Source organism: Giraffa tippelskirchi, chromosome 5, assembly GCF_054371585.1.
Source record: "Giraffa tippelskirchi isolate mGirTip1 chromosome 5, T2T-mGirTip1v1.2.pri, whole genome shotgun sequence".
NCBI classification, from domain to species: domain Eukaryota; kingdom Metazoa; phylum Chordata; class Mammalia; order Artiodactyla; family Giraffidae; genus Giraffa; species Giraffa tippelskirchi.
The window spans coordinates 193315560-193336396 of record NC_137279.1 but is presented as its reverse complement, the minus strand read 5'-3'; the positions used below and the strand labels follow the sequence as shown (position 1 = coordinate 193336396).

Sequence of the window (20837 nt, the reverse complement as noted above, 5' to 3'; positions counted from 1 at the left end):
GTAAGAGCTACAGCGGCAGGAAAGGCCAAGCGGAAGCCGTTATAACCACCGACTGCCACGGCCAAGAGTCCGGCAGAATGTACCGAAGGCCAGTGTCAGGACTTAGCCCCACCGTCAGAGACCCCGGCTCACAGGGTGACCTCAGCTCAGAGGTCAAAATGAGACGCTCACAATGGGGCCCCGCACACCTGCGGGGCAGGGAGTGTTTGGGAAACCTTTGCACCTTCCTCTCACTTTTGCTGCGAACCTAAAACTGCTCTAAAAAGGGGTATGAAGATAAATTAAAAAATAAAAATTTCAGTTGGATCACGGTGACAGCAGGGGTTTACATAAACATGGCCAGGCCACACGCAGCAACCCAGGTCCTTCAGTGGGGCAGGCGGCACGGCCTCGGGGGTCGCACTGCCTACTGAGGGGGACTGCCACCTTTTCAACCCCACGTGGGAGGGAGTTCACAGCAGCTTGCGGTCACGTGGGAGAGGCACCGGTGTCTCATGGCATTGCCAGACTGGCGCTCACCCCCTGCTTGTGCCCCAACATAAGCCTGATGGAGCTTCATCGTTGGGACGACCTGTAGGAAGTCACGCGGGTTCACTGTACGGGTGGCGTCCTGGGGGCATGGGCTGGCAGTTCTGTGCATGCCCGCTAGTCACCTTCACCCCAAACCGTGGAGGAGAAGTGCCACTGAGCAAAACACTTGTGAGGCCTCTACTCTGAAAACTACATATAATTTTTAGAGACCTACATTAACGTTCATGAATGGGAATTTGTAATATTTTAATGGTTTCCTTTCATCTTGGTACATTTTTTTGTTGTTCAGTCACTCAGTCATGTCCGACTCCTTGCGACCCCATGGACTGCAGCACACCAGGCTACCCTGCCCTTCACTGTACCCCAGAGCGTGCTCAAACCCATGTCCATCGAGTCAGTGATGCCATCCAGCCATCTCATCCTCTGTCGTCCCCTTCTCCTCCTGCCCTCAGTCTTTCCCAGCATCAGGGTCTTTCCAGTGAGTCACCTCTTCACATCAGGTAGCCAAAGTATTGGAGCTTCAGCTTCAATAGATATATAGATTTAGTGCAATTCCTACCAAAATTCCAATAAGCTATTCCGAGGAAACAGACAAGATGACTCTAAAATGTATATGATTTCAAGACGTACAATAAAGCTGACTGAAGACAGTGTGGTGTGGACACAAGGAGAGATAAGCTCAATAATGCACAGGAAGAGTGGCAGACCTTCGCCTCTGGTCAATTGGAAAAGGGGCCACGCCAACCAGACAGGAAGGAAAGTCTGTTTAACAAACACTGGAACAACTGGGTGTCCTCTGGATAAAAGTGAACCTTGACCCCTTCCCCACTCCATGCACAGGATCACCAAGGTGGGTCATAAACCTCAACAGAGAACCTGACACCACGGGGTTTCTGGAAGAAAACCTGGGAAGGGGTCTTCAGGACCTCCGAGTGGACAGCACTTTCCCGGGGAGGAGCCGAACAGCACAGATGGTAGAAGACAGCCGGAAGAAAGAGGACCTCAGCTCTGGGGTTTCAGGCCCTCTGGCCTCTGGGCCCCTGTGCTCACCGCAGCCGCCCTGTGACAGGGTCTGGATCAGCGCATTAGCGCCAGCTCCCCTGGTAGCTGAGAGCGCTGCGGGCCCGCAGGCCTCAGGTCAGCTTGGGGCCCTAGCCAGGGCCCATTGTTGTGCCCAGCCCCCACCTGGCGAGCCAGGCCCAAGCCAGCCCTCCCCAAGACTCAGGGCTGTCATGGGGTGAATGCCCATCTCGACAAGAGCCAGACCCCGGAGCCTGCCTCCTGGAGGCTCTTAGGCACAGTGAGGACTGGGACGTGTGGACGTGGCCGTGTCCGACGGCAGCAGACTGTGGCCGGGCCTGGCCGGACCCTTCCCAGGAAGGACAGATGGAGGGAGCTGGACCCAAGCAGACACATAGGGAGGGGCAGGAGCTAGGGGCAGGGGGTTGGGGAGCCAGACTGAGGGGAGAGGGGGTCAGGGGAGCCAGGCAGGGACTGGGGCGGGGGATCGGGGAGCCAGGCGGGGGGGAGAGGGGGTCAGGGGAGCCAGGCAGGGGCTGGGGGGTCAGGGAGCCAGGCGGGGTAGGGGGAGGGGGTCAGGGAGCCAGGCTGGGGGGAGAGGGGGTCAGGGGAGCCAGGCTAGGGGGTAGGGGGATCAGGGAGCCAGGCAGGGGCTGGGGCAGGGGATCAGGGAGCCAGGCGGGGCAGGGGGAGGGAGTTGGGGAGCCAGGCAGGGGCTAGGGGCAGGGGGTCGGGGAGGCAGGCGGGAGGGAGAGGGGGTCAGGGGAGCCAGGCGGGGGGGAGGGGGCTGCAGTCCTGGGCCCCCCTCTGCTGCACACGTGAGCACAGAGCGGCCCAGGGCCGGCCCTCCCAGGCTCTCAGAGCCTGCAGGTCGCTGCGTGTGTGCCCGGGGCTCCTCAGGGTCCAAGTCCTGGCGGTGTGCTCCTGGGCTCTTGGTGCCCTGGCCCCTGAACCCATGGGCCGTGGGGCCTCTGTGGAGGTGGTGGGAGAGGAGATGTTTGCAGGTTCAAAATCTAGACCCAGACTGTGCAGTGACAGGGACCCCAGGCAGCTGACTGGCCCACACAACCCGTCCTCCAGCCCAGATCCTTCGGGCAACATTCTGCTCCCTGAATCCAGCCCCCCAGCTCAGGTGCAGTGAGAGGGTCCACTCCACAGTGAAGACCGATGAAGCCACTTCTTTATTGAACCTTCATAGGAGGCCAGGGACCTATGGGGGCGACAGCTCAAGGGGAGGTGCTGAGGGTCCATGCGGCCACACCCAGGATGTTCCACCGGGAGAGGACGGGCCGCCTGGGGTGGGGCAGCTGCCTGGGCTGGGCAGCAGCCGTCCGGTGCCCCCTGCAGAGTCTGTTCGCCCCGGGCCACCCGCCTGCTCCCAGGGTGGACGAGGGACAGACAGCCCGCTCACAGCTTGCTGCAGGGGCAGCGCTGCAGGGCCTCCCGCAGGGCCTGGGTCACTCGGTCCACGTTCTCCCGGGTGGCATTGCCACCCAGCAGGCCGATCCGCAGCACCTGGGGACAGGGTTGGGGGGGAGAGGTCACCCCTGGCGGGGGCCCTGGCTGCCACGACTGAGGTCGCGCAGAGCCAGCTGGGGTCCCCCAGTGCGGGAGGAGGGGCAGGAGGGTGCACTTGGGTGAGGTCACTCCCGGGTTCAGAGAAAGGTGTCCCCTCCTGCTGCCCTGGCCCTCCGTTGACCACTGGCCTAGGCCTGGGCCTGGAGCGCTCACAGCCGCAGGACCCTTACCTTCCCCGCCGAGGGCCCAAGGCCGCCCGCAATCTCGATGTCGTGGTGGTCCATGATGTACTTGACGATGTCCCTCCAGTCATAGCCCATGGGGACCACCACGCTGGTGATGGTGGGCAGCCGGAGTGCCTGCAGGATGCACGGGGCTCAGCCACCTCCTGACAGATGGCAGGCAGCGCCCCCTGCCCAGCCTCCGGAGGGGCGGCGGGGAGGGCCGGAGTATGGGGGCGGGAGAAAGGGCCCAGAGAGCGGGGTCCCACCCTCCCAGCAGCCACGCCCGTGGGCTGGTGCTCAGGGCGGGGCTTCCAGCCTCCAGGGACCCCCCGCCACCGCCCAGTGTCTGCTCTCTGGCAGGTCACACACTGAAGCTCGGGGTGTCTGGCTCATCCAGCACAATCCCCCCAACCCCTTCCAGGCTGGTGTCTGGCCGGGGCTCTGCGGGCCGAGGGGCATTTTCCAGCTCAGAGATCACCCACAACGACTCCAGGCAGGAGGCTTTGGGGGGAGTAGGGGCATCCACTTAAGTGTCCTGAGATCCAGAGGCCAGAAAACCATGACCGTGACCATGAGTATCCCCACTCCCGGACCCACATATCCAGATGGGGCTGGACAGGAGCTCTCCCTTCTCCCCACCCCCACCTGCTGCCCCCTGCCGCCCCCGCCTTCCCCCTGCCCTCTGCCCTCTGCCCTCACCCCCTGCCCCCGCTCCCTGCCCTCTGCCCCCACCCCCTACCCCCGACCCCTGGCCCCCACCCACTGCCCCCTGCCCCCATCCCCTGCCCTCTGCCCTCACCCCCTTCCCTTGCCCCCTGCTCCCCACCCGCTGCCCCCTGCCCCTGCCCTCTGCCCCGCCCTCCTCACCGGGTCCTTCACGAACAGCTGCAGGCCCAGCCCCTGCAGACACGCGTGCAGGTACTCGGAGGCCTCCTGGTGCTGCCGCCAGCTGTTCTCCAGGCCCTGGAGGGAGAGAGTGCAGGCTGGGGGGTGGGTTCCGTCCTCAGGGGCCTGAGTGGGAGAAGCTGGCTGGCATCCACAGCAGGGGAGCTCTGGCCTGGGGAGGGTCTCCTCTCCTGTCTTGGACACTGAGCCCCTTGGGAGCCCCCTTGAGTCGCAGGTTTAGGGCCCTGACTCTTCCCAAGGGCTGGGCCTGGGCCCCTCGGGGGGAGTGGGAGTAGTCTGGATGGGAAATAGCCTGGCTATTTCCCAGCCGGTGGTTGGGTCCTCCAGGCCCCGGGAGGGGGTGTGCACCTAGCCAGAGGTGGGGAGCTGGCCAGGTGCAGACAGTGCCCTCTCAGCCCCTGACCCCACAGGTGCTGTTCCAGGGGGCCCAGCCTCCCCTGCTTCCAGAGCTCACAGCCAGGGTCCCCCTCTGGAGACTCCCACCCCGAGTGTGTAGTCCCCAGCCTCTCGCGGCCACACATGCCGGCCCGAGGCTGGGACAGCCCTGCCCGCGGCTCAGCCTGAGTCTAGCCCGGCCCAGGGCGGTGGTGACGTGGGTAGACACAGGGCAGATGTGGTCGGTGGGGCACTGCAGCCTCACTGAGGCTGGCCGCGGCCCAGACCTCTCCCCGGCCACTGGGCTGGCCCCTGGGGGCTCTCCCAGTGTGTTTCTGGGCCTCTTGGGTCCCGAGAGTACGGACACTGCCCTGGTCACGGGTGCTGCCCTGGCAGCCTCATAGCCGCGGACCCGTGCAGGCACAGCCGGGCTCCTGGAGGGGGTCTCACTCCCCAGCCTCGCCCTGCGGGACCCAGCTCCAGGCTGCCTGTCTGCCCACTGCCGCACACCCCTCCCCGCACCTGCTCTGTCCAGGCTGCCTGTCTGCCCGCTGTCCCACCCCCCTCCCCCGCACCTGCTCCGCCAGGTGGGCCAGGCTCTCCCTCAGGCTATACAGGCTGACAACGGGGGTCGTGTGGTGGTACCTGGAGGGGGTACCGCAGAGGGGGCCCGGGTCAGTGGGCGGGGTGGGCAGAGCCTGGGTGTCCCCCAGCCCCGTCCCAGGGGAGCAGGGTCCAGTTTAGGGGTTATGGACTCGGAACCCGAAAGACAGGCAGATCGGGGTGGGGACAGGGCTCCGGGCAGGGGCACCGGCTGGGCTGCGGGGAGAGGTGGACGGCAGTGGAGGCCGGGCACTGGGTCCTGGCTGGAGGCAGGTGCCTTGCTGTGACCGCTGGGCAGGGCACAGTTCCTGGGGTCCCTGTCCCTGAGGGTCACATAAGGGGCTCAGGTTAAGATAAGGTCCCCTCACAGAGAAGCCTGGCTCACCCCTCCTTTTGAGAAGTGGGTGAAGCGGAGGCCCAGGACTGGGAAACCGTCAGGCCAGGTGCGAAGTGCCTGCAGGAGTGTGAGGACTTCCTGGAGGAGAGGGCCTCATGGAGGGGCTGGGGACCACACCTGGGGCCTTGAGGCCTGGGGGACCCCGGAGGGCATTTCAGGCCTGGCACTGGAGAGCCTGTGGCTCCAGCCGGGGTGTGGGGGAACGAAGCTGGGGGCCCCCTCCCTGTCAGTCCCTGTCCCCCCCACCCCCTCACTCACGTCCTGGGCTTGTCATCACAGCCCCAGAAGTTGGCCAGCCACTGGATGTCCAGGTAGAAAGAGACGGGCTTGGTCTTACGAGCATAGATCTTATTTCTGGGGAGAAAGAACCAGCAACAGTGCCCCTTCTTTCTCAGAAGTGAGCTGGGTCGGGGGGTGCTCAGGCCCCAGTGTCTGCGTTCAGGCCCCCGGGGGCCCAGCCTGTCCCTCGAGACCCAGGCTGGCACCCCCTCCCTTGACCCCTCCCATGGAGTCGCCCTTTCTGTTCTCAGGTCAGAGAGAATGGATGGGAAGGTCTGCTGGATGGTGAGTTCAAACAGAAAGATTGCGGAGGGGACCCAGGTTGAGGAAAGCATCCCAGAAACTTGTTTAGAAAACTGGGAAATGTGAAGGCTGCACTCGCCCTGGTCTCCAGGCTGCTGTTCTAACCCACAGTCCCAGGACTGCAGAGGCCACACGCCACGCTCCAGGCAGTCCGCCCATCGCAGGCCCGCCCCGCAGGCCCAGTCTGCAAGAGTGCCTTCCTTGATGTCTGTCCTTTGCTACTCTTCCTCCTGAATGCGAGGGTCTTCACACAAGGGTTGATGCTTTCCAACTGTGGTGCTGGAGAAGACTCTGAGAGTCCCTGGGACTGCAGGGAGATCTAACCAGTGAGTCCTAAAGGAAATCAACCCTGAAAATTCACTGGAAGGAATAATGCTGAAGCTCCAGTACTTTGGCCAACCTGATGGGAAGAGCTGTCTCATTGGAAAAGACCCTGACGCTGGGAAAGATGGAAGGCAAAAGGAGAAGGGGGCAGCAGAGGATGAGATGGTTGGATGGCATCAGCGACTTGATGGACATGAGTTTGAGTAAACTCTGGGAGTTGGTGATGAACAGGGAGGCCTGGCGCGCTGCAGTTCATGGGGTCGCAAAGAGTCGGACAAATCTTAGTGACCAAACAACACCAAAATGTGAGCCAGACTCCTCCGTGTGTCTCAAGCCTGAAGTCAAGGAGACACTCTCGGCAGCCAAGGGCCTATCTCCTCGGTCCTGAACAGGCTTTTCTCCCAGTTGCCTGGCCTGGCCCTATGCTAGACAGATGCCAAATGCATAAGACACATAGGTATACTGGCCCTGAGGTTTTCTCTATTTGTTCAGTACATTCTACAATGTTTGTGGCACAGTTATCTGTCTGTCCATTTATCTGTTTCAGAAATCTGAACATAGGGTCACCATATACTTATGCCCTGTGTGTAATGGTGAAATTTAAATCTGAATAATTAAAAAATAGTATACCCATAGACAATGACAGAGGGGAGACTGAGGCTGGAGGCCTCATCTCTCCCGGCGGCAAGTGCAGCCTTGGGGAAAAATTGTGAAGCTGGGGTTCACTGGAGGGGCCTAGGGGACAGCCTGGAAAGAGCCCACTGCCCCGGGCTGGGAGACCCCAGTCTCTCCGGCAGGCCTCTCCTCCCACCTGGCCTGTCCTCTCCATCCTTCCCTCCCCCCTAGGGGCCGTCTGGCCTTTGCTGCCAGTCCAGGCCTGGGTGGGGGCGGGCGGGGCTCACTCACGTGGCCTTGTCGCTGAAGGAGATGAGCGAGGTGCCTGGGGGCGCGTTCAGGACCTTCTGGGAGCCCGAGTACAGGACGTCGATGCCTGCAGGGGAGGGGTGCACGCTCAGGGGCCGAGTCCAAGGAGGGGGGGTCATGGGGGCCGCCGGGCCCAGCAGACGTCGGGGGGACCTGGGACCCACCATCCAGCTGTGCAAAATAGGGAGGACTGTGCTGTAGGACTAGACCCCTCCCCTGCCGGCCCGACACGTTCCAGGTGGGCTGAGCTAATCAGAGGGCCCCGCTCCCTCGTGTCTGTTTGGCGTGGCAGTCGCACGGGGCTGGGGTCAAAGTGCAGGCAGAGAGGGTGGGGGTGGCCGAGGCTGGAGGAAAGGTGATGCTCTCACATCTTGAGGTGCTCGTCCACGGGGCGCCCCCACAGCCTGGGGATTTTAAGATACGGGCAGCAGCAGCGGAGGGCGGTGGGCAAGCAGCCAGCTGGGAGGACAGAGGACCAGGGCCGGGATCCGAGCCCTGTCCCGCCGCCGCCTCCCTGAGGGTGGGGTCAGGGGGAAACTGAGGCCCAGCTGGATGGGGGCCCCAGGTCCCTGCCCCCACCCGCTCCTTCAGGGCTCTGACCCTCTCCAAGCGCTTGTCCTACAGCATGCCTTCCTCCCTCCCTCTCTCCCTGGGCTTGTCCCGGCCCACGGCCCAGCGAAGACAGAGGGTGTGGTCAGTATGGAGTGAGTCCTGCCCTGGGAGGAGCTGGTGCGTGCCCCACGGCCTGTGGAGACCGGGCCCCATGTGTGGCTGACGGACGTGTAGGCCCCGGCACAGGGCACAGGACACCAGTGAGGACTTCTGACCCTCACAGCCCACCGCCAGGCTGGAGTGGGGCGCGCACTCACCCTGCTGGTCCATGTAGATGGGGGCCCCGCCCAGGGAGGCCACCGAGTCCACGAGGAGCAGGCACTGGTACCTGGGGGGGGCATCAGAGAGCGGGACGGGGCTGCAGCCTGCCCCGAGGCGGGACCGCGGTCAGCCCCCGGCAGGGCGGCCGTCACACGGGGGGCTCAGGGTGGCCAGGCCCCCAGGCTAGACCTCGGGTCCCCACACAGGTACATGGGAGGGCCGGCCGGCAGTCTGCGTCCTGGGGGTCAGCTGGGTACTCTGAGCTCGCAGGCCCCAGGTCTGTGTGGGTCTAGGAACCTGGGCAGCACAAGGCTGGCCCTCTGTCTGTCCAGCAGCCCACTGGGCAGAAGTCCAGAGCGTGGGAAGGACAGAGTCTAGGAACAGGCTGAGCTGAACCTCTGACCCTCCTCCACCCCACACTTCCCGAGAAGAAAGGCACAAAGAACATTCCTTGTGGACCTCTGGGGGTCACAGCCCAGGTGACACTGCTGAGCTTGGCCCCCTGGACAGGACTCCAGGGGGCAGGTGGTCCTGGCTGGGTCTGTGTCCAGTGGCCCTGTGGCCCCATTGGAGGACAGCAGGTCTGCCAGGATGATCCTGCCTGGAGGTGGAGTTTCTCTCCTTTCACCTTGTGGTCAACTGTCCAGAGCAGGACTGCTGGTCCTGGAAGGGGACCCCGTGGAGGGGTGGGGGCCCTGGGGAAGCCAGTGGAGGGCGGGGGCTTCTCTGGGGCTCTGGGGTCAGGGCAAGGTGGGCAGGCCCTGGGCCCGAGGCTGCAGGGTCGGCCTCTAGCCCTAACCAGCATGGAGGGAGGTGGCACTCTGGGGACACCTGATCCTGCTCTCAGGCCAGAGGGCCCACCCAGCCTCTGCCCAAGGCCAGGAGGACCCCAAGAAGCCTGAACTCCACTCCACATGAGAGAGGCTGGGACAGGCCCGGCAGGATGGGGAGCTGGGCCTCCCCTATCACTTCCTGTGGGGAGGGGCCTGCAGCACCCCAGCCCACACCCGTCCTATCCCCAGCCTGGCTCTGAGCCGGGCTTGGCTCTGCCCCCAGCACTGCCACGCAGGGCCAGGCTCACCTGAGGGGCCAGGCTCACCTGTGGGGAAGGCTCACCTGTGGGGAAGGCTCACCTGAGGGGCCAGGCTCACCTGAGGGACCAGGCTCACCTGAGGGGAAGGCTCACCTGAGGGGACAGGCTCACCTGTGTGGAAGGCTCACCTGTGGGGCCAGGCTCACCTGAGGGGCCAGGCTCATCTCAGGGGCCAGGCTCACCTGAGGGACCAGCCTCACCTAAGGGACCAGGCTCACCTGTGGGGCCAGGCTCATCTCAGGGGCCAGGCTCACCTGAGGGGCCAGGCTCACCTGAGGGACCAGGCTCACCTGAGGGGAAGGCTCACCTGAGAGGAAGGCTCACCTGAGGAGCCAGGCTCACCTGAGGGACCAGGCTCACCTGAGGGGACAGGCTCACCTGTGTGGAAGGCTCACCTGAGGGGCCAGGCTCACCTGAGGGACCAGGCTCACCTGAGGGGACAGGCTCACCTGTGGGGAAGGCTCACCTGAGGGGCCAGGCTCACCTGAGGGGCCAGGCTCATCTCAGGGGCCAGGCTCACCTGAGGGACCAGGCTCACCTGAGGGGACAGGCTCACCTGTGGGACCAGGCTCACCTGAGGGGACAGGCTCACCTGTGGGACCAGGCTCACCTGAGGGGACAGGCTCACCTGTGTGGAAGGCTCACCTGTGGGGACAGGCTCACCTGAGGGACCAGGCTCACCTGTGGGGAAGGCTCACCTGAGGGGACAGGCTCACCTGAGGGACCAGGCTCACCTGTGGGGAAGGCTCACCTGTGGGGACAGGCTCACCTGAGGGACCAGGCTCACCTGTGGGGAAGGCTCACCTGAGGGGCCAGGCTCACCTGAGGGGCCAGGCTCACCTGAGGACCCAGGCTCACCTGAGGGGCCAGGCTCATCTCAGGGGCCAGGCTCACCTGAGGGGAAGGCTCACATGAGAGGAAGGCTCACCTGAGGGGCCAGGCTCACCTGAGGGGAAGGCTCACCTGAGGGGCCAGGCTCATCTCAGGGGACAGGCTCACCTGAGGGACCAGGCTCACTTGAGGGGCCAGGCTCACCTGAGGGGCCAGGCTCACCTGAGGGACCAGGCTCACCTGAGGGGCCAGGCTCATCTCAGGGGACAGGCTCACCTGAGGGGACAGGCTCACCTGTGTGGAAGGCTCACCTGTGGGGCCAGGCTCACCTGAGGGGCCAGGCTCATCTCAGGGGCCAGGCTCACCTGAGGGACCAGGCTCACCTGAGGGACCAGGCTCACCTGTGTGGAAGGCTCACCTGAGGGGCCAGGCTCACCTGAGGGGACAGGCTCACCTGAGAGGAAGGCTCACCTGAGGGACCAGGCTCACCTGAGGGACCAGGCTCACCTGAGGGGACAGGCTCACCTGAGAGGAAGGCTCACCTGAGGGGCCAGGCTAACCTGAGGGACCAGGCTCACCTGAGGGGCCAGGCTCACCTGAGGGGACAGGCTCACCTGAGAGGAAGGCTCACCTGAGGGGCCAGGCTCACCTGAGGGACCAGGCTCACCTGAGGGGCCAGGCTCACCTGAGGGGCCAGGCTCACCTGAGGGGACAGGCTCACCTGAGAGGAAGGCTCACCTGAGGGACCAGGCTCACCTGAGGGGCCAGGCTCATCTCAGGGGACAGGCTCACCTGAGGAGCCAGGCTCACCTGAGGGGACAGGCTCACCTGAGGGGCCAGGCTCACCTGTGGGGCCTGGCTCACCTGTGGGGACGGGATTACCTGTGACAGAGTTCCCCATAGCCATCAAGGGGCTGCAGCACGCCGGTAGATGACTCTCCATGGGCCAGGAACAGGAGCACCGGCTTGTGCCGGGCCAGCGCCTGGGGAAGGAGGTGACAGCCTGGGGCAGAGCCCGCAGGGGCGGGGCCTCCCCTGGTCTGCCAGCCCCTCACCTAAAGACTGTCCTGTGGGGGCGGGACGAGACCTACCCCCAGAGACTCCTGCCCCTGTACCCTGCCAAGGCCTGGGTCCTGACCTAGCTTTCTTGGGGAGCAGAACCCTCCTGGTCAAACTTCCACCTGCCCCCAGGTGAGGGAAAGCTTTCAGGGCCAGGCAGCTGGGCTCAGAAGACCCGCAGACCCGCCATGGCCCCCTCCCCGCCCTGGGCCGGCCCAGCTGACCGACCCCTCCCTGGGTCATTGCATCCCCCGTACCTCCTCCACCTCCTGCAGAGTGAAGTGGCCTCCAGGCGCCTTGATCATCGGGTACACGTGGGCTCCTGGGGGCAACGTGAGTGGTGAGCGCCCCCGCACACACGGGTGGGGACCAGCACCGGGGACGTGGCCTGCTGAGCAGCTGGGCCCTATGCGGGCCGTCCACACCAGCCCAGCCGCTGCCCAGGACAGGAGGTTGCGCTGTGCTTGGTGGGGCGTGGACGGGAGCGGGTCCCGCAGCGCTCAGTCCCCTGCTCTGGGCACCTACCCTGAGCCCAGCCAGGCGGGGGCACCCCTGTCCCCTGCAGCCCTCCCCACAGAGGAAGTACAGATCTGTGCAGGGCTGAGCTTCAGAGGGTGACAGAGGAGGGTGATAGAGGAGGGTGACATCAGATGGTGACATCAGATGGTGACAGAGGAAGGTGACATCAGACGGTGACAGAGGAAGGTGACATCAGATGGTGACATCAGACGGTGACATCGGAGGGTGACAGAGGGGGTCACAGAGGAGGGTGACAGAGGAGGGTGACATCGGATGGTGACATCAGATGGTGACAGAGAAGGGTGACTTCAGAGAGTGACAGAGGAGGGTGACATCAGACGGTGACAGAGGAAGGTGACATCAGACAGTGACATCAGACGGTGACATCGGAGGGTGACAGAGGGGGTCACAGAGGAGGGTGACAGAGGGGGTCACAGGGGAGGGTGACATCAGACGGTGACATCAGATGGTGACATCGGAGGGTGACAGAGGGGGTCACAGAGGAGGGTGACAGAGGGGGTCACCGAGGAGGGTGACATCAGATGGTGACATCGGATGGTGACATCAGATGGTGACAGAGGAGGGTGACTTCAGAGGGTGACAGAGGAGGGTGACATCAGATGGTGACAGAGGAAGGTGACTTCAGAAGGTGACAGAGGAGGGTGACAGAGGGGTGTGACATCAGGGGGTGACATCAGAGTAACCACGGCGTTTGGAGAAGGACTGAATGGATGAGGGAAACCTGAGTGGGCTTTGCCCTCTTTGGGGCCTGGGTGCTACAGGGAGGCAGTCCCTTGTCCTGCTCCCGTCTCGTCCCCCTGCACCCCATGCACAGCAGACGCCCAACCTCGTGTGCAGGAGACAGGGAGGCCCAGGACTGTCCCAGCTGCAGGGGAGAGTCCCAGCCCGGGGGTGTGGGGTGGAGGTGGGGAGCCCCAGGCCAGGAGGGCGCCCTGCCCAACCCGGGCTCCCCTTGAAGCCAGTGTGTAGACCGGAGGGGCCCCGGCGAGGGGTCAACACCCCCTCAGGATATCAGGGGTTGTGTGTTAACCTGGACCGAATGCAGCCACGTGTGGAGCTGAGCAGCCAGGAGCTTCACGATGTTTCCAAACCACGATCAATCATTAAACCCAAAGCACACTTGGGCTTCGACTTTGGTCTCTCTCTCCTGAAAATTTTACTCTGGACTGAAAACTCTGTCCATACCTCAGCATTTTGCAGCTCCAGAAACTGCTTCTGAGATTTTACGGGAGATGCAGCTTCTGGAACTTTGTCCTGTGACAGAGGGGGGGCCTGGCCCCTAGAGACCTCAGAGGTCTGGGGGATCCCCCAGATTTGGGCTGAGATCAGAGGACACCCTGCAGTCCTGGCCCCTCCATGGGCTCCGGAAATGCTGACCCCAAGTTCCAAGCGACCCGGGGATGGGGGCCCCTGGGGCATCGTGACGTCCACTTGGAGGAGGCAGCAGGCTGGCAGGACGTGAGGCATGAAGCGGGGGATGAGGGCAGCTTCCGCCTGGGGAGGGCCGGACCTGGGTGCTCCAGGCTTCACGCTGGGGTGGGAGGCCTCGGGGAAGGATGCAGCGAGGGGCCACGCTCCCTCTGCCCCATCTCTTACCGATGCGCTCCGCGATGTCCTGGGCCCGCTGCCCCCAGATGCCGCTGACCCCGACCAGGAAGGGGTCTCCGGGCTCTAGCAGGTTGAACAGGGCGGCCTCCAGGGCGCAGTGCCCTGAGCCGCTGATGGCCAGGGTGAGGGGGTTCCTGGTCTGGAACACATACTGGATGCCTTGCTTGATCTCGTCCATGATCTGGGGGTGGTGGACGCACAGGTCACAGCCTGCCCGCTTCCGCCCCCGGGAGGAGGCCACCCGGGGGACCGAGGCTGAGTCTTTGGTGACCTACCTGGTATACCTCCTGGTGCATATGTCCCAACGTCTGCAGCCTCCCGGCCGCCATGACACGGGCGGTCAGGTTGGAGGGGCCGGGCCCCAGCAGGAGCCGGCTGGGGATGGACAGCGGCTTGCTCAGGGCCACCGGGGGGGCCACCAGCAGCGAGCAGGAGGCCATAGTCCTCACCCAGCCTGCCGCCCTGTGCCCCAGGACCGCCCTGGCTGTGGTCAATGCCCAGAGCATTTCCCAGCAGCCCCTGTGCTGGATGACCGGGCACCGCAGGGCACCGGGGTGTCCAGGAGACAAGCCTGGTGGGGGGGTTTCCGCTCCACCCCCTGCCTTTGCTGTTGTCGTTGATACCTGACCGTTATCAATGTCTGTCTTGCGTGTGAAGGCCGCGCAGCAGGGGTGTTAAACTCCGAGTGTCTGGGGAGGAGCTGGCAAAGTCCAGTCAGCGAGAACAGGACAGAGCTGAGCGAGCTGGCCTCTGCCCTCCAGCCCCTCCCCCGGCTCTGTCCCCAGGGACGCCCAGCCCTGTGAGTCCGGCTGGACACAGGCTGCCCCCATGTTTTACGTATAGGACCAGAGACCCAACATTTCCAGTGTGGTGGGCCTACTGGCTGTGTTAAAAGTTGTCAGCCCCCCTGTGGTGCGGAGGGAGCGGTCACGGGGTGTGTGCCAGTGACGCTTGAGTTACAAAAGGAGCCGTGGGCCAGATTCAGCCCAGGGCCGTAGCTTGCTGACTCTCGCTTAGCTCTTGGAAAAACCCACTTTAGAAATATACATGTCCTTTCATGTCACTTCTTTTTTGATTGCACATAGAAGGGATGCCACACAAGATTTCTCCTTCTCTGTCTGTCTGACGTCACTCAGTATGACAATCTCTAGGTCTATCCGTGATGCTGCAAACAGCATTATTTCATTCTTTTTATGAAAGGAACGGCTGAGTAATTTCATGGCTGAGTAACATTCCACTGTATGTACGCACCACGGCTTCTTTGTTCGTTCATCTCTTGATGGACGTTCAGGTTGCTTCCGTGTCCTGAATTTGTGAACAATACTACGATGAACATCGGGCGCGTGCATCCTTTCAGACCATGTTTTTCTCTGGATGAAAGCCCAGGAGTGGGATTGCAGGGTCACATCATAGCTCTATTTTTAGATTTTTAGGGCACCTCCATACTGTTTTCCATAGTGGTATACCAATTTATATTCTGACCTCAGATACAGACTCACAGACTTAGAGAGCAAATCTATGGTTTCCAGAAAGGAAGGATATGGGAGGAATAGCTAGAGTTTGGGATTTACATGTGTGTGCATGCTTAGTCACTCAGTCGGGTCCAACTGTGTGAGCCCCCAGGGCCTGTAGCCCGCCAAAGTCCTCTGTCCATGGGATTCTCCAGGCAAGAATACTGGAGCAGGTAGTCATTCTCCTCTCCAGGGCAGCTTCCATCAAATCTGGGTCTCCTGCATTGCAGGCAGATTCCTTATCATCTGAGCCGCCAGGGAAGACCGGGATTTACCTGTGCACACTGCTGAGACCAGCGAGGCCCTCCTGCCGAGCACAGGGAACCCCGCTCAGTGCTCCGAGGCAGCCTGGATGCGAGGGAAGTTTGGGGAGAAGGCATACATGTATGCGGGTGGCTGAGTCCTTCGCTGCCCACCTGAAATTATCACATTGTTAATTGGCTATACTCCAGTATAAAATAAAAAGCTTTCTGAAAAGAAAAAAAGAAGTGTGTGAGTTCCACGTGCACACGTGCACACGTGCACACACGGACCGTGTGTCCTTCCTGACCCTTTGGAACAAGCATTTCCTCTGTGAGTCGACACCAAGGGTCCTGTTGCTCAGTCTCCACACACGTAACCAAGGGGTGCTTGCTGGGGAGCCTCCTCAGCCTCTGAGTCGGCAGCTGAGCAGAGTAAATGCAACCACGAGTGCCGCAGGAGGGGCCAGGCCCGGGTGAGGGCGGCCTGCCTGGCAGAGCCGCTGGTGTCCTGGGACCTCGCAGGAGCCCTGCACTGCGGGTGACCAGGCCAGGGAGGCGCTGACTGGGCGTCCTGTGAGCACACCCTGCTCCTTACAGACCGCAGAGGGCTGGATTGGAGCTTGCTGGGGGCTTCCTGTTCTGTGTTTCGGGATCTGACGCCGAGACCGCGTAACCAGGGAATCAGTCCAGCTTCCATGGAGCCTCCATGGTGGACAAGGAGGCAGCCATGCCCCCCGGGACCTGCACATGACCTTACTCCACAGGGATTCGCCTCTCAGCTCTGGGGAGACTGCATTCAGCACTTGCTGAACGTTTGTCTGCTGCCCTGGGGCAGAAGGACTCCACGAGCTTTAGCCAGGCTGGACAGTCATGGCCTGAGCCCCTGGGGGACCTTCACAGCCCTACAGGGGTGGGTGTACTGTGTCCCTCTGTTGGATGGAGGAATGGACCGAGGGGACAGGTCCTGAGTGCTGGGCAGACAGCAACTTAGGGCAGCTGCAAGGAAGTGGGCCAGGCGCCACTGCTTAGCCTGGTCCTGTCCTGCACAGGGGCATCCAGTGGGCACCCCTCCCTCCCCTGCTCACTCTCCTGACTCCTTCCCCGTTTCCTTACCAAGCCCTCTTTCTGGACTGGAACCCAGTCTGGTCGCTCCAACTGATGCAGCATCAGCAAGAAGAGAAGCAGAAGGCCCTGCTGGAACCAGCGGATGGAGTGGGTAAGGGGGGAGGGCAGAGGGCCTGGGCCGCCTCCTGGGAGCTGAGAGGCGAGACCCAACAGGCCTGAGCCCAGAGGAGGGGACACCCCCCAGGGGCTGCCAGAGGAGTTTGTGGGGGCTTCCGGGCTGGGTCTTGGAAAAGGGAGAGGTGGGTCCACCCCAGGGCCTGCCAGGAGGAGTGAACTGCGGGGCCCAGGCACAGAGGCACAAGCCCCTGAGGGAGCTGGTACTCTCAGGTCTGACCCTGCCATGGCCTCTGGGGCCTGGTGCCGGCCTGGGCCTCCGGGGTCTCAGGCGGGTCAGCCCTGCCAGGTCTAGTGCTGACCTGAGCTGCCAGACGGGGTCTCAGGCGGGTCAGCCCTGCCAGGTCTAGTGCTGACCTGAGCTGCCAGAAGGGAGGAGCCTTCTGCCTCAGGGGATCCCGGGTCACAGCTGTGTCCACCCTGGAGGTCTCCTGCCTGTTGGGAGCAGGGGGCCCCGGCCCACAGGGGAGCCCTCCTTGGCTTGGCTTCGGCCCTGGCCTCCTTGCCTGCAGTCCGTGAGGGCTTTGGGCTCTTTCTCTCGGTGACCGAACCCTGTCCCGCTCGGCCCACCCTCTGCCCACCTGGATCCACTCATTGGGCCTCCCCGACCCCTGCCTCTGGAACACTGCTGTCCTCACTGCAGTCTAACAGAGGCATCTGTGCCTTTGCATGTACTGTTCCCCTCCCTGGATGCTTGTCCCTGTGTTTGCTCAGCCCTCCTGCTCTTCTCTCCAAGCTGTGGCCAAGCCTCCCACCCAGGGAGTCTTCCTGTCTGGAGGTCCTCAGAGGCCTGTCACCTGTCGCAGGCCACGTGGTCACCCTGTCTGTGTACGGCCTCGGGTGGGACCCCTCCACGCAGTACTGTGGGTGCCCAGTGCAGCACATGGAAGCCTGGGCCTGGGGCTGCCCACCAGGCCTGGCTGGGGGTGGGTGGGTGGGTGCAGCCTGGCCAGGCCACCACCTACGTGGCAGGGGCGGGTCTCTGCCAAGAACAGGCACCCGGAGCCTGTGCAGTGGAGCAGCCCTGTGGTGACGCCACGTCCGCAGCTGTTTGTTTAGTCGTGACCTGGGAAGGGCCACAAGGCCTGGGCTCCGGAGACCATCTGTCAACTGTCCCCTGCCCCTCCCCTGGTCCAGCTATGCAGCTTCCTTGTGGTCAGGGTGCCCTGGGCAAGGATGCCAGGTCTCGAAGGGCCAGGAGCCCAGCGGAGGGCAGCGTTGGAGAAGCGGGACTGAGGGGCCCCCGGGCGCTCCATGCCCACCATGATGAAGGTGGCCAGGACACCCACGATGCCTGGTCTCGCCTGTCATCCCTGTTCTGTGGGTGCCGGGCGGGCAGCAGAGACCAGCCCCGGCCACGTGGTGACGAGGACACGTCAGTCACAACAGCAGGTGTGCGCGCAGAAAAACCATGCACTCCGCGGGCTTCCGGAGTGCCCGCCCCCTGATCCTTGGGGCCTCAGAGGGGCTCAGCCCTCTCCCGTCTGGGTCCCCGGGGCGCTGTGTCATTCATGAGGTGCTGGTGCCGACAGGACGGCTTTACCAGGAGGTAAAGAGAGACCTCGAGTAGCTCTTGTCATTCCGTGTTTGGGGCTATTTCCCACTGACATGTGGGCTGAAAACCCCGATTTGAGAGCGGGGATATGAATTCCACGGGCAGAGGAGCCTGGCGGGCCACAGTGCTTAGCACTGCAGAGTCGGACACGACTGAAGCACCTTAGCACGCTCACGTGTATGGATGGCTGAGAGTGGCTACAGGTATATGTACGGCGAGTCCCTCTGCTGTCCATGTGCAACTGACCAGCTATACACCAACATAAAATAAAAGGTTTTTAACACAGTAGAACCATGATCTAGGGTCTCCCAGGCGCCCCACCTTCTCACACCCCGGAACCCAGGAAGAGGCCCTTTGCGTGTCACACCCGCAGACCTCGGGGCATGGCGCCTGCTGGCTTCACAAAGGTCAGACGGGTGGACCCTGGCTTTGTAAATGGAGCACCGGCTCGAACCTCAGCTTCAAGCTCAGCGTGAGAGGAGGACTGTCGAAGCCCAGGACTCACAGTTTCCTGGAGGAGCACGGCAAGTCCCCCGCTGACTGGATGCGCACGCCTGGCGTTTCCTCTGAGTCACCATGGCGCTGGCTACAAGCCTCTCTGACTGTTTCCCTTTTAACTGGAAACTGCATTTTAAATGTGAGGTGAGGGGAAAGGGCTTCCCAGGTGGTACTAGTGGTAAAGAACCTACCTGCCTAATGCAGGAGACATAAGAGACATGGGTTCGATCCCTGGCTTGGGAAGATGCCCTGGAGGAGGGCATGACTACCCACTCCAGTGTTCTTGCCTGGAGAACCCCATGGACAGAGGAGCCTGGTGGGCTACAGTCCATGGGGTCGCAAAGAGTTGGACATGACGGAGGGACAAACACTACACTCCTGCTGCTCTTAGAACGATGGAGAAACACAAATAAGCAGGAACATTTACACACACGGCCTTCTCTGGTGGCTCAGGGGTAAAGAACCCATCTGCCAATGCAGGTAACAATCCCTGGTTCGGGAAGATCCCCTGCAGGAGGGCATGGCTACCCACTCCAGTGTTCTTGCCTGGAGAACCCCACGGACAGAGGAGCCTGGCGGGCTGCAGTCCATGGGGTCCCACAGAGTCAGACACGACTGAGCGACTCAGCACCCACAAGGTGAAGGGCCGCCCTGCCCGGGTGCCTGGGAGCCCAGGGACTGCACAGCCTCTCCAGCGCGTCCTCCGGAGGCCGTGAATGCAGATCCCCAGTGGGGAGGGCGCTGCCCCAGGGCGGGTGTCCCCTCGCCGTGGGCCCTGTGCCCCTGTGATCCTCCAGGCTGCGCACGGGCTGAGGGCAGCGGCCCACCGAGGCTTGAGATGTGGAGGGGCGTCTAGGACCCCAGGCTCTCCTGTCCAGGCTCCAATCCCCCGAACGCTGCCCACGCCCCTGCCCACCCCCGACCAAGCTGAGGAGGGGGGTGCTTGGGGGTACCTCCGAGGGCAACCTCCCCCGCAGTCTGGGGATGACCCCTGACCTCCGGAAAGCCTCAGAGTCAGAATCTCTGGGACTTGAGGGGATGAGTGCTGGCACTGTGGTGCCCACACCTGGCAGCAGCCCTGCAGCTGGCTGACGTGAGCTTTCCTCAGTGCTGGGGGAAGGGTTGGGGGGAGGGGTAGCACCCAGGACTACCCTCCTGGAGTCCAGTCTGAGTTCCCGGAAGAGAGAAGACCTCTGACCCCATCATCGGGACCCTGGGAACCCCACACCGGGGCTCTGAGTAGACTGAGAGGGCCCTGGAGAGGAGAGGCCTGGCCTCCTTCCTGGAGGAGGCGGCTTGGGGCGGGGCGCCTAGAGTCGCCTCCTCTGGGTGCCCTGAGCACCTGCTGGCCCCGCCTGGACCACGAATCAAGGATGCACTGGCCTCAGGGGCCACGGTGAGCAGGGAGACCAGAGCAGCCCAGCACACGGGTGCCAAGTACCCCAAGGCCCCTGGGCCAGGTCCCACCCTCTGGGCCGCAGGAGTCAGAATCTCAGGGAGTTTTGAGGCCCCCGCCACCCCCTGGGCCAGGACAGCCTCACTCTCCTTGCTGAAGCAACTGTGGGATCCAAGCAGGAAGGCTGTCCATGAGGACTTGCTGCTCAGGGCAGGACCACACGCGGCTCTGGGGGGCTGGTCCCACTCCCCGCCCTGTGCCTGCACCGCAGCTGGCATCCCTCGCCCCGGGAACCCCCGCCCTGGTGCTGGGAAACAGGCCCGGTCCACGCAGCTCCACACCCTCAGGTGCTCTCCCCCAGAGATGCGTTCGGGTCCTAACCCCAATGTCTGTGCCTCCAGCCTCCGGTCACTGCAGAGGTGCCAGGTAAGACGAGGCGGCACTTGGATGGGCCCCCTCTAGGGACAGGTGTCTTTACAAGGAGGGAGGTTCGGATACTCAGAGGCGGGGCCATGTGACCACGGAGGCAGAGGCAGCAGTGAGGCCACGAGCCGGAGGGCCGGGGAGGCCTCAGGGGAGCGTGGCCTCGGTGCTGGCCGTCCGGCCCGGCTCCGGCAGAGGGCACGCCAGGTTGCGGGGTCCGCCCCAGACGCTCAGGCGCCAGGAGCCCCCGGGCCCGGGGATCGCTCTCGGGATTTGCCGTCAACAGCTGCAGGTGCCAAGTGCCAGGGCACCGCCAGCCGCCGCCCTCAGAGCCGGGCACCCCAGCTCCCCACCGCGGGCTGTCAGTGCGGCCACTCCCTGGTCACCCCTGGCCTGGGCACAGCCCCTCCGAGGCTCATCGCGTCTCCTTCACAAGCCCTCTCCCAGCTCTACCGTCTCACACCCCCGGCTTAGCAAGCGCAGAAGTGGAGGCTGTTCTCCAGCCCCGGTGGGCTCTCAGCGGGCTGGGGAGGCTGCGGAAACATGCTGGCCCTCCCGGCAGGCC

The 20837-nt window shown here is 63.3% G+C and overlaps 1 protein-coding gene across 1 annotated transcript; it reads right to left on the bottom strand.

Annotated features, from left to right (window-relative positions):
- Positions 1-2711: 2711 nt before the first annotated feature.
- Positions 2712-14027, bottom strand: AGXT (alanine--glyoxylate aminotransferase). The gene is made up of 11 exons (XM_081493315.1): positions 13684-14027; positions 13397-13589; positions 11518-11582; positions 11084-11184; positions 8274-8344; positions 7387-7471; positions 5833-5928; positions 5150-5219; positions 4161-4256; positions 3300-3428; positions 2712-3066 (listed from the first exon to the last, which is right to left on the bottom strand). The coding sequence occupies exons 1-11, from the start codon at positions 13912-13914 to the stop codon at positions 2959-2961; spliced, it is 1245 nt and encodes a 414-aa protein (XP_081349441.1). The 5' UTR covers positions 13915-14027; the 3' UTR covers positions 2712-2958.
- Between the last annotated feature and the right edge of the window lie 6810 nt (positions 14028-20837).